Source organism: Hemitrygon akajei, chromosome 7 (assembly GCF_048418815.1).
Source record: "Hemitrygon akajei chromosome 7, sHemAka1.3, whole genome shotgun sequence".
Taxonomy (NCBI): domain Eukaryota; kingdom Metazoa; phylum Chordata; class Chondrichthyes; order Myliobatiformes; family Dasyatidae; genus Hemitrygon; species Hemitrygon akajei.
Genome location: NC_133130.1, coordinates 147,283,662 through 147,295,561, shown reverse-complemented (window position 1 = coordinate 147,295,561; position 11,900 = coordinate 147,283,662). Strand labels below are relative to the sequence as shown.

The 11,900-nt window shown below is 39.3% G+C and overlaps 1 protein-coding gene across 2 annotated transcripts in view; it reads right to left on the bottom strand.

Moving 5' to 3' along the window:
* Nucleotides 1-6,439: 6,439 nt before the first annotated feature.
* The window catches only part of abca2 (ATP-binding cassette, sub-family A (ABC1), member 2), a 519,276-nt gene continuing 513,815 nt past the window's right edge, over nt 6,440-11,900 (bottom strand). For both annotated transcript variants that reach the window (XM_073052214.1, XM_073052215.1), the window contains exon 49: nt 6,440-10,405. In XM_073052214.1, coding sequence (XP_072908315.1) covers nt 10,370-10,405 — 36 coding nt within the window. In that variant the 3' untranslated portion in view covers nt 6,440-10,369. The remainder of the gene's footprint in view (nt 10,406-11,900) is intronic.

Genomic DNA, 11,900 nt, shown 5'->3' with positions numbered 1-11,900 from the left:
ATGTGGCTCCTGAATTCAGTTGGGAACCAGTTGATGGATTTACAGCAATCTACAGTGAGTGTATTAGAGATGGGAGATGTACAAGTTGCTGCATCTGCCTACAGAGCTCAGGATGAGCCTTGCAGCATGCAGTTGAGCAGGCACCATGACTTGTGGTACTATGTAACATGTTACATTATTTAACCTTAACAAGGAACCAGCGCCCGCCCTCAACAAAAGCCATGAGGAGGAGAGGAACATGCTGGGAACACATCTTTCAGAAGTACAAAATGGTTAACCAGTGGTATAGTCAGCACTGATTGCTGAATCCAATAAAGCTTTATCATATTCTAAGTGAAAAGAGCCTCTGGGTGAGAGTTGGCTACAATGACAAAGCTTTTTTTTTAAATCACCATGTAAAAAATAGCACTAAGACACATACACTCAGTGGCCACTTTATTGGTTGTCTCCTGTACCTAATAAAGTGCCACTGAGAGTATGTCCATGGCCTTCTGCTGCTGAAGTCCAAAGTTCAACGATACATGCATTCAGAGGTGCTCTTCTGCACACCACTGTCGTATCGTGTGGTCATTTGAGTTACTGTTGCCTTCTTGTCCGCTTGAGCCAGTCTGGCCATTCTCCTCTAAACTTTCTCATTAACAAAGTGTTTTCACCTGCAGAACTACAGCTCACTGGATGATTTTTTGTTTTTCCACATCATTCACTGTAAACTCGAGAGACTATTGTGTGTGAAAATTCCAGGAGATCGCCAGTGTCTGATATACTCTAACAACCATCTGGCATCAACAATTACTGCACAGTCAAAGTCACTTAGGTCATATTTCTTCCCCATTCTAATGTTTAGTTTGAACAACAACTGAACCTCCTGACTGTGGCTGCATGCTTTTATATACTGAGTTGCTTCCACATGATTGGCTGATTAGATATTTGCATTAATAAGCAGGTGTACCTAACAGAGTGGCCACTGAACACCAAAAAATTAATAATTATTAGAGTCTGAAAAAAAGGTGTCAAAACACAGAAACAAAGCAAGCAGAGACCCCTGAGAGACACAAGTAGGAAGAGAAAAGTAAAATCTGTAATACTTGACAGGAGAGAGAAATTTTTTTTTTGGAGCTGAGCAAATCTTTTTTTCCTTTTTCACTTAGTTTCACATCCTTATTTCAGCTACTGGCATTGCCACCTGCCACATCCCCCCCCCCCCAAAAAAAACCAACTATCCCTTTGTTTCCCCACTCCCTCCCTGCCTGACCTTTCTCTACAACATTAAACTTGTTTGATTTCTGTTTTCCCGGTTTTGATGAAAGATCAATTAAAAGCTACTGTATATCTGTGTTTCTGTCTCCAGAGCAGCTGCCTGACCTGCTGAGTATTTGCTGAATTTTCTGTTTTAGGTTTCAGCTTTCCAACATTTTAGCAGCAAGCCATAGACTATGTCCTCTCCACTCTCAACCAACTCTCCATCTCAAAACACAGGGGTTCCCAGCCTGGGGTCCATGGATCCCTCTGCTTAATGGCATAAAAAAAAGTTGGGCATCCCTGCAATGTAGCAACCCTGCATCAGCCAAACTCCTTGGAGCAGTGGATTCCGCTCTTATGTTCTAATGAGAGGTTCTTGATTAGTAAGGGGAGAAGGCAGAAGAATGGGGCTGAGAGGTATAGTAACTCAGCCATGATGGAATGGCAGAGCAGACTCGACAGGGAGGGTTGATGCTTTGATGATTCTTCTCCAATGTCTTATGATTTTATGGATTAAAGGACCTTTGTTATGCGAAGAGATCGAATAGGATGGATTTGTCTGCCTGCAATGAAGACTGTGTAACAACCGACAACAGGCAAGATTAGATAGATAGATAGATAGATACTTTATTCATCCCCATGGGGAAATTCAACTTTTTTTTCCAATGTCCCATACACTTGTTGTATCAAAACTAATTACATACAATACTTAACTCAGTAAAAAATATGATATGCATCTAAATCACTATCTCAAAAAGCATTAATAATAGCTTTTAAAAAGTTCTTAAGTCCTGGCGGTTGAATTGTAAAGCCTAATGGCATTGGGGAGTATTGACCTCTTCATCCTGTCTGAGGAGCATTGCATCGATAGTAACCTGTCACTGAAACTGCTTCTCTGTCTCTGGATGGTGCTATGTAGAGGATGTTCAGAGTTTTCCATAATTGACCGTAGCCTACTCAGCGCCCTTCGCTCAGCTACCGATGTTAAACTCTCCAGTACTTTGCCCACGACAGAGCCCGCCTTCCTTACCAGCTTATTAAGATGTGAGGCGTCCCTCTTCTTAATGCTTCCTCCCCAACACGCCACCACAAAGAAGATATTAAAAAGAAGATATTTAAAAAATCATCCACAGAATATGTAGTCACAATCTTTTTCCCGTGGCAGGAATATCAAAAAAGACAGGGCACAGATTTAAGGTGGGAGGAGGGTGTTTTAAAGGAGACTTGAAGGATATTTGTTTTACAAAGATAGTTGGGACATTGCCAGAGGGAGTGATGGAATCAGATACAATCACTATATTTAAGTGGCATTTGAATAGGCCGTTAAATAGGCAGGGCATTGGACACAATCCTAATGTAGGAAAATGGGATGGGCACAGATGAGCTGGTCTGAAGGGCCTGCTTCTGTTCTGTATTAAAGGGAGGCTCTCATAAATCCAGAAACAAAGTGCTTACTCCACTCCGATATAGATGTATTGAACAATGAACAATGCCTCATGGAGAGAAAACCCTGTTGTACAAGGTGTCAGCTTTTGGGTAAAACCCCCTGTGCCCTGGCAAAAATTTACCTCTCAATGTTTATCACTCAAAAAAATGTTCTCCTTCAATTGCTATGTGCACGTGACAATTAGAACCAAGTTTCCACATGTTACCGGCCCCATTAATGCTTAATCATGGTCCCTCTCTTTCTGGGGGGCTCTGTTATTGCTTGCTTGGTGGTTGAATTGAATTGAGTTCATTTCTTGCATCCTTCACATACATGAGGAGCAAAAATCTTTGTTATGTCTCCACCTAAATGTGCCATGTGCAGTCATAGTAATTTATAATAAATGGAACAGTCAATGTAATATAGAGTACACTCAAATCAACATGAATTCATCAGTCTGATAGCCTGGTGAAAGAAGCTGTCCCAGAGCCTGTTGGTCCTGGATTTTATGTTGTAGTACCGCTTCCTGGATGGTAGCAGCTAGAATAGACTGTGGTTGGGATGGCTTGGGTCCCTAATGATTGTATGGGCCCTTTTTATACACCTAAATCATGGGAAGTTCACAACTACAGATGTGCTGGGCTGTCCACACCACTCTCTGCAGAGTCCTGCGATTGAGGGAATTATAGTTCCCATACCAGGCAGTGATGCAGCCAGTCAGGATGATCTCCAATGTGCCCCCATAGAAAGTTCTTAGGATTTGGGGGCCCATACCAAATTTCCTCAACCATCTGAGGTAAAAGAGGCACTGTTGTGCCTTTTCACCACACAGTTGGTGTGTACAGTCTACTGATGCTTTTTTTTTGCTTAAGTAAATGGGTGGGAGGGGGAATGGTTGATGCTTTACTGCTGCTTGTGTGTGGGGGTGGGGGAGAAGGGGCTTTAGGGTTCTAATGATTTTACTATAATTCATTCCTTGGGGCTTCTTCTGTTTTCGTGGATGTCAGTGAAAACCAAGAATTTCAGGTTGTATATTGTATACATTCCCCGATATTAAATGAAACTATTCAACTGTTGAAACTTTAATGATGCACTCCACCTTCATTGCCACTGATCTCGTCGGCGAACTCATGAGGTCAGCTCTGCACATAACTTGATTTCTTTTTAAAATGAACCAGTGTGCACTGAGCCCCTCCTGCAGAACACTAGACTTGAGGTGGAACCCTGCCTCCTGTCAAACTCCATGAGGCTTTATAAGAGATTTTAAAATCTTTTATATTAAAGAACAAAATAGATTAAATATTAGTAACACAATGACACATTAGAAAGTATTTAAAATGCATTAAAATAAACATATGTTCAGAAAAAAACCTGAACTTACCTCTTCCTTTCTAATCTTCAGGTTGAGAATTCCCATTCTGTGATAAATAAATTTCAATCATATGGCAGGTCAGAGAGCAGATGCAGATCCCAGGTGAAATGAAGGGAATCCAGCTGGATCGGACTGCTCCACCGTTCCCCATGAATGCCAGGAACATCTCTCAGTAACAAGAGTTTTCTCTTTGACCTTCTGTTACGTCAGGCTTCTTAGTACCACACTGAACTGAACTGCTGAGCAATACATAGAGACTGCACGAGGAACTCAGCAAGTCCAACAACATCAGCACTCCAATGAAGGGTCTCGACCTGAAACGTTGACTGTCAGTTTCCCTCCACAGATGCTCCTGGACATGCTGAGTTCCTCCAGCAGTTTGTCATTGTTTCTCAAGGTTTCCAGCACTTGCCGAATCTCTTGGCCCTCTGAATTGAACTCTGCCTTGCCCTTGATTCATCTTATGGGCTAATATAGACAGATCAAGTTTACCATAAGGTTTGGAGACAAGTTGTTCTGGTGGAATTTGATTGAGTGTTAAACACTGGTAAATGTTTTTTTATTAAATCGTGCACCATGATTGACTCCACCTAAAAAGTGGTAATAATGAAATTAGAGTTTAGTTTTTGTGTATAATTGGGAAATGTTCCATTTCATCAGGTACTGGTATTCAAGTACTGGGGACAGCAGGATTAAGGCAGCTCTGATGTGTAGCAAGGATATTTTATTTATTTGGTAGATTGTTGCTATTTCATATCACTGGATAGCAACAAGGTCAAATATAATTAAGATCCTAGCTTCAAAGAACAGTTGTGGACAAGATTGTACCGGAAAGAAATGCACAGGAGACACATCAGGAAGTTCTGAAGAGAGACTGCAGGTGAGGTTTGGTTTCTTTGGAATGAAGAAGGCTGAGCAGGGAACCTGTTAGAAGTGTTCAAAATTATTAGATACTGAGAAATGTTTTTTCATGGCAGAAGTAAAACTGGAAGGTATAGATCCAAGATAAGGGTTATAATTTCAGAAGGGATCTGAGGAAGAACTTTTTGACTCAGAGGGAGGTTTGAATCTGGAACACACTGCCTAAGTGGATGGTGGTGGAAGATACTCTCATAACATTTAATGAGTAACTGGGTGAATCATTGAGGTATAGAAGGCTATAGACCAAGTGCTGGTGAATGGAATTAGTATGGATGGGTACTTGATGTGGATGTGGTGGGACAAAGGACCTCTTTTCATGTTGGATGACTCTAAGACCTTGAGTCTAAGTTGCAAAATATATTACATAGAAACATAGAATAGTACAGCACAGTACAGGCCTTCTCAGCCCAAATTGTTGTGCTGACCTTTTAACCTACTCCAAGATCAATCTAATACTTTTCTCCCACATTCATTTTACTTGCAGCTTCACTTACGTTTACTTTCTATTCATTTGCAGAAATTGGCACAATGTCCATCTGTATATATTTCTGTGGGGAAATCAGCACAAACTACATGGTACCTGTATGTACTTGAAACTATTTTACATCTGCTGATAGTGTCCCTGGTGTTGTCCTTCCTCAACAATCAGCGATCTTCATCACTGTGGACCAGGAAGTGAGCACTGATAGACCAGCACAAAATAATTGCAGCTGACAGATAATATTACATAATATACAATTTCTCCAGATTTTACAATTTAGGTGATGGCCCTCATGATGATGATCTTGGAAGAACACCAAAATTATGCTTTTATTACAGCACAAGAGGAGGCCATTTGGTCCACCAAGTCTATGCTAGCTCTCAGGGACATCCTATCCCCGCTTAGTTACTATAACCTAAATTTCAAATGCCCAACATTGGCTCCCAGTTCTCCCACTACCTGGCTGTATTGGTTATAATTTACAGTGGCCATCTAGCATACTAACTCCCTGCCTCTCTCTCTTCCTCCCTCTCTGGAACATGGGAGGAAAACAGAGCAGCAATATGACCTGCCACACAGGTTTGGAGTCTTGGTTATTCATTAACTGCATTTGACTTTTGTGGCAGATTTATTGTAAGGCATGCTTAGTACTGCTCTAATAAACCATCCTGCAATTTGTGGCAGACCATTGTTGAACTGGTTTGACATTAACAGAGATGAGAAAGGTGCTGGGCTGGAGATTACTGATGGTGGCAGCTACTGGTCCATAAGCCTCCAAGCTCAGTCCTCCTTAGGCAAGCACGACTGTCACAATTTAGGACACTTGCCTCCATGATACAGAATGCCTTGTTTTTGTTGATGGAGCAAAAGCCACAGGTAATCAATAAAGCTCAGGGGAATAATGAATAATATTAATAGGGTAAGCAGTTACTTCTCGTTAATGAATATATTTGATATCTATGTGCATCAATCCAATTGAAAAGTCAAAACCTCTTCCAAGTTTTATACAACAAAACAAGTATTTATTTAGCTAGCCAGATGTTTTGTCATTGCCCTGAACAAAAAAAATTACAACAGTATAGGCTGCTTTCAACCCATAAACGACGAGACACACAGATATGTGCAAATATGCCACAATTGAACATGCCCACTTCTCTCACAAACAGGCATCTTGACAAATCCACTGACACACAAATTAATTGATGGTGAAATCTGAGCTCAACAGGTCAGACACAAAGTTTTTTGCAGAAGTGTTCATGACTGCGCTAGTACAATGTTTTGGAAAGGAGTGACACTTAGGGCAAAATGAATGCCAAGCTTTTTAAAATTATGTTTTTGTAAAGTGTGATCTTTATGTCAAAAAATTTTATGGGATTTTGCAACTGGCATTGAAGGGTTAAGGACAACATGAGGCCCACATGATATCAAAGTTTCAAATGGGCATTTGCTCAGACCAGCAATTAAGCTCAAGGCCATTACAACTATTGTTAATGCCACTGCAATGCTCTAATAGAATATACTAATTCTATTTTACAATACTTTATGATGGCCATGGTAATAAATTTGTATCATCACTACTGCCTCCTGCACTGGAATGGAATAGGATTAACCAATCCTCTTTAAAAAAGCAACAGATGTCCACTTTTATGTGGCTTGTTAGATGGGTGGGCTCGCCATTTTGTGTGGCTTGTTTGTTGTGTGAGTTTTCATTTTGTTTGTAATTCAGATTACTGATTAAATAAATATTAGAGTGCAAATGTGAAAGACATTTTGATTTTCCATCTTTTTTTTCATGAATTGCTGAACTCTATACAATGGCAAACTTGAAGGCCTTCTACTACCCGGAGTGTTCATTTTGGACAGTCCCACTGTTTCTACGAGTCCTGCTTATTGGTGTCACTGTCACACTTCCTTGTTGACAGCCCCACTTCATAAACTTGAGATTAAGTGGAAACTCAAGTGTGCCATTGGAAACACAGCAGCCAAGTTTGTCTCAGCCATCTACAAGTTAATTTAACAGCATCAGATTTCTTTGTCCTATCTGATACATACATTCCTTTTCACCCATCGAGGTTACTCAATACCAAGGGAAACAATGTTGAATTAAGTGATTATGCTTTTCATTAGTTTTGCAGGGGATGTTGATTGAATGCTCATTTCTCTTCAGTTCATTTTTGCTCAATATAGAAATCCATGCTTCAGACTCTGTTATTTTAAGCAAAGCTTCTGAGCACAATTTCTCAAGAAAGACTGTAGCTTTCCCAATATTCAAACCACCTACATTTAAGAGTGCAGTGCAGAGGGTGACATTAAAATGTTGCAAGGCACAATGCATGGGCATGGTTCAAGCAGTTAACATTTAACAGTGTGCACATCTAATGATGAATTCTTCAACAAAGTGAAAATTAAAATCCAGAAGAGAAAATTAAATGAAAAGATGAATGTGACAGATTTACATTTTTTTGACTCAATTTAAATACTGCAATCTGGAGGTCAGAATTAACACCATGGATGAAAATCAAAAGATTCTTAAATTAATCCCCTCACCTTTTATTTTGTATTGGACTGATTAATATGTAGATGTGTCAAAAATGTATTAAAAATCAACAAAGCTGCCATATCACATCCTGGCCCAAAACCTTTGCCACTTAACTCCAAAGCATTGACTGAGCAGAAGAAATGGGTTTGAAAACAAATGATCAAACAGTTCTGTGGAAAGACTCAGGTTCATTCCCATATCTTCACTGTTCATGTTACCTGCTGTGTAAGCAGGTGTGGCCAATGTCCGAGCTCAAAGTCCAGTTAGAGGCTCAACCACAGCGTTACACCAACCAGGTCAACAAGGCCACTTTATCTCAGCATTCATTTCAGATGAAGTGCCAACTATAACATTACTTTGACATTATGGCCACTGTGGGAGACACTTTAGAATCATAAGGTAAAAAATATACATCAATGAGACATTCCATTTCAAATGCAAGTTATATCTCAATACTTTCTGTTTAGAATCTTTATGAAAATTTGCTGCTTTAGTGTCAACCATTCACCTAATCATAGCAGGTCAAGCTTATAGTTGCATTGGATTGTTCATGCTTATTTTAAATGGGGCACCTTCAAGAGAAGTTGCAGCTTAAGCATAAACATAGGTTGAGAAGTTGTAAGTACTGCAGCTCATTGTAAACACTCAGAGGAATTTGAACGTGCACATTTTGGATTGAAGGCATCACATTAATTGAAAATAAAATCAACTTGTTAATTGGTTCCATACATTTAAGTCTTGGCCAGAATGTGCTTTAGCATTTATCTGAGTGTCTGGCAGGATCATTTCTTAATTCTAATATGCTTTAAATTTAACTGTCAGGAGATAGATTTAAGTTCAGGTGTAATAAAAGTTGAAAGGTTTCAAGAAAGTTAGAAAAAATTTGTATATAATTTCATAGCCAATGCACCTTCACTTAATTTCTTTTGTACTTTGTGCTTCATGTATAGGGTGTGATAAACAACTCTCTGATAGTACAAGAGCAATAATAAATGATGGAGAAACTAAAGATAAAAGTTTAGGTTTAACCTTGTGTGTGATATAGTTTGGTATACCCCTTGCACTCAGCTTCTGAAGTTCAGTTCTGATTACATTAGAAGTAATGCACAATGCTAGTAGTCTATCACAGGCTGTTTAACACATGACCAAAGATAAACTAATACCACAATATATCCCTTGGAACTGTTCTCTAGTCCGTACCTGAGTTGATCAGCCAAAAACAGTCTTTAGAACATAGTATTTAATCCTACACAGATTTTTGTACAATAAATGTCTTATCTGTGCAGCTGGAATCAAATCCTTTTGTCCCATATTCTTTTGAGCCAAATGATAGAAATATTAGACTGAATGAATTAACTTGTCTTAAATATTATACCTATATTGTGGACATGATCTGGACGACAATAGCAACATGAGTTTGGTTACTTTCAATAATTGTTTGAGGCCGTAGACAGGCCCGTTAAGCAGCAAAGAATAATCAGCATGGATTTAATCAGGTAGTAGGAGAATGGTAATGTAAGAATACCTTTCAAAAATAGAATCTTATTTTCATTCTTCATATTCTGCCTATGGAATAATAATTCAAAGTACCCTGACTTTACTACTCTAAAACTGAAGATCCTAATCAGTTAGCCTAAGCTGGCACTGACTAATAGAGTAACGACCAGCTACTATAAAACGTTCTAGAGTACTATCTGAGAAGGAAAGGTGGTAAATCACTTTTTAAACGTGCTGAATTTATATATGTAAGTTAAACTGGAGAGCATTAAACACTTTTCTAAGTGAGTTGTCAGGGTACAGGGAAGGTGAGGGAAATCGGAGGAATTCCATTACCCCTTTCTGACTCACATTACAAACCGTCGCAGGTTGGTGGCCAAGGACCATTGGCTAAATTCATGCATGTGTTGTTTTGGCAAGGGTTACATATCTGAGTGTTTACAGTGCATATGTAATTCAAAATAAAGATTCTAAATACTTTAATCACCATTTCTGCACTGTTCGTAAAAATAATTTTTAAAATATTCAAATGCACAGCAGACAGGTATTATACACTAGTTTTTGACAGTGCATTAAAATAAAACAACTCTGCATTAAATAAAATGTTAACGGACTCATGTTTATTGGAGAGTGACTTGCCAGTACTTCCTCAGGAATAACAAGGCATGGGTACCAAAACCACTCACACCAACTAACCAGCATTCCTTGCTGGTTGGTGGATTTAACGTCTCCATTTGAAGTGGTTTTCAGCTCGAAGGAATAATTGACCATACATTCAGTCACCTCCAATCCTTACTCCCAACACCGCCGCTTACTGTGCCGGGTTGATGCAAAGTTCTTAGTCGCTGTGTACAAGGTCTTCAGAGATGGGACAGATTCGGTAACATCACCCTCTCAGCACAATGTGTCAGTGTTAAAGGAAAGCTGAGCCTGAAAAAAAGAACAAAAAAAGAGGCCATCTATCAAGAGTCATGCACAAAAAAAAAACACACTTCCCAACACATGTAATGACAAAAATAGTCCAGGTATCCATCAAGTGTGCCCCAAACCATATTGATCATGGTTTCATGACACATTATGCATAAGAGGTAGCCATTCAACCCAGTGATTTCTTATCAACTCTCAGCAGAGAAATCTCATCCCCTCTCTTTATTTCTCTGTAATCCTACAATTTATCCTTTCTCATCTGCCTATCAAATCTCATCGATTCTTTTGGCACTTAGTGAGACCAAGGGGAAACTTATGGAAGCCATTTCTTTGCTTTTAAAGATGTAGGAAAGTAGAGCACCTAAAGAAAATCCATGTACTCGCAAGGAGAACAAGCAAGTTCCACACAGACAATACTTTAAGGTTAGGATTGTTCTGGGTCTTTGAGCTCTGGCCACATTACCAACATCTCCCTTATGCTTACTGTCCACAAGATTCCCTGAGAAAAAGATATGGCTACCAGATCCACTCATGCTACTAAGCAACGTCAGCTCCTGGTTAATGAAATTAAAGTCCTCATTTCATGTGGTTTAACATAGAGCAATGATTTATTCGAATCTAATACTTATTCCACACTGTCTCTAGTCTTGTACTAGTATGGTGAAGGAATCTCCATTCATTATAACAAAATTGGGAAAGTTTGTAATATAGTCAATTTATGTATCATATAAATTAGAGATAGGTGACGGAAAAATAGTCCATCAGCGAAAGAGGTTTAAAGGTCACTTAGAAGAAACCAATAAGAGCAGAAAGGTGTTTAGAGCACTGGATCAAATGCAGGACAATGGATGATGAGATAAGCTGGGTCATGTAAGAGGTCATGTCAGAAGTACAAGACCATTAAATAGAGCACCCAGTTACATAGAGAATGGGGATATCGCTGTCCAGCAAAGAAAAATGGGTTACTGATGATTGAGTGTAAGTTGCAGGAGTCCTGACTAGTTGCACTTGCCTCAGTGCTGAACTGGCTCTGTGACTGTTGACTCACTTTCGGGAACTCTGGGGTTCATGTTCTGTGTATTATTTCTTTACTTTTTTATTACTTGCACAATTTGTTCTTTTAGATGGTTGACCATCTTTATTGGCTGGTGTTTTTTTTTTTGGTGGGTTCTATTGTGTTCTTTCTGTGGCTGCTTGCAAGAAGATGAATCTCAAGGTTGTATTTGATAATAGAGTAAGTGTACCTTGAACTTTGAAATTTTAAAATTCACGTGTAGCTACTGTAGTGCAAATACCAATAGATTGCTGGAAGGCTTTTGTTCTGATCAATGTAATATCTTCCAGCTCTCACTCAAATACTTTCCCAATGTACACTGTGAGGGCCTGAATAAACCTACTGACCATGCTGTATGAGATTTTCTTAGTGTGATCTTCTGATACCAGCCATAATGAAGGGGTTGACTGGACCGCATGTGAAAGCTAGATTCAGCATACAGGC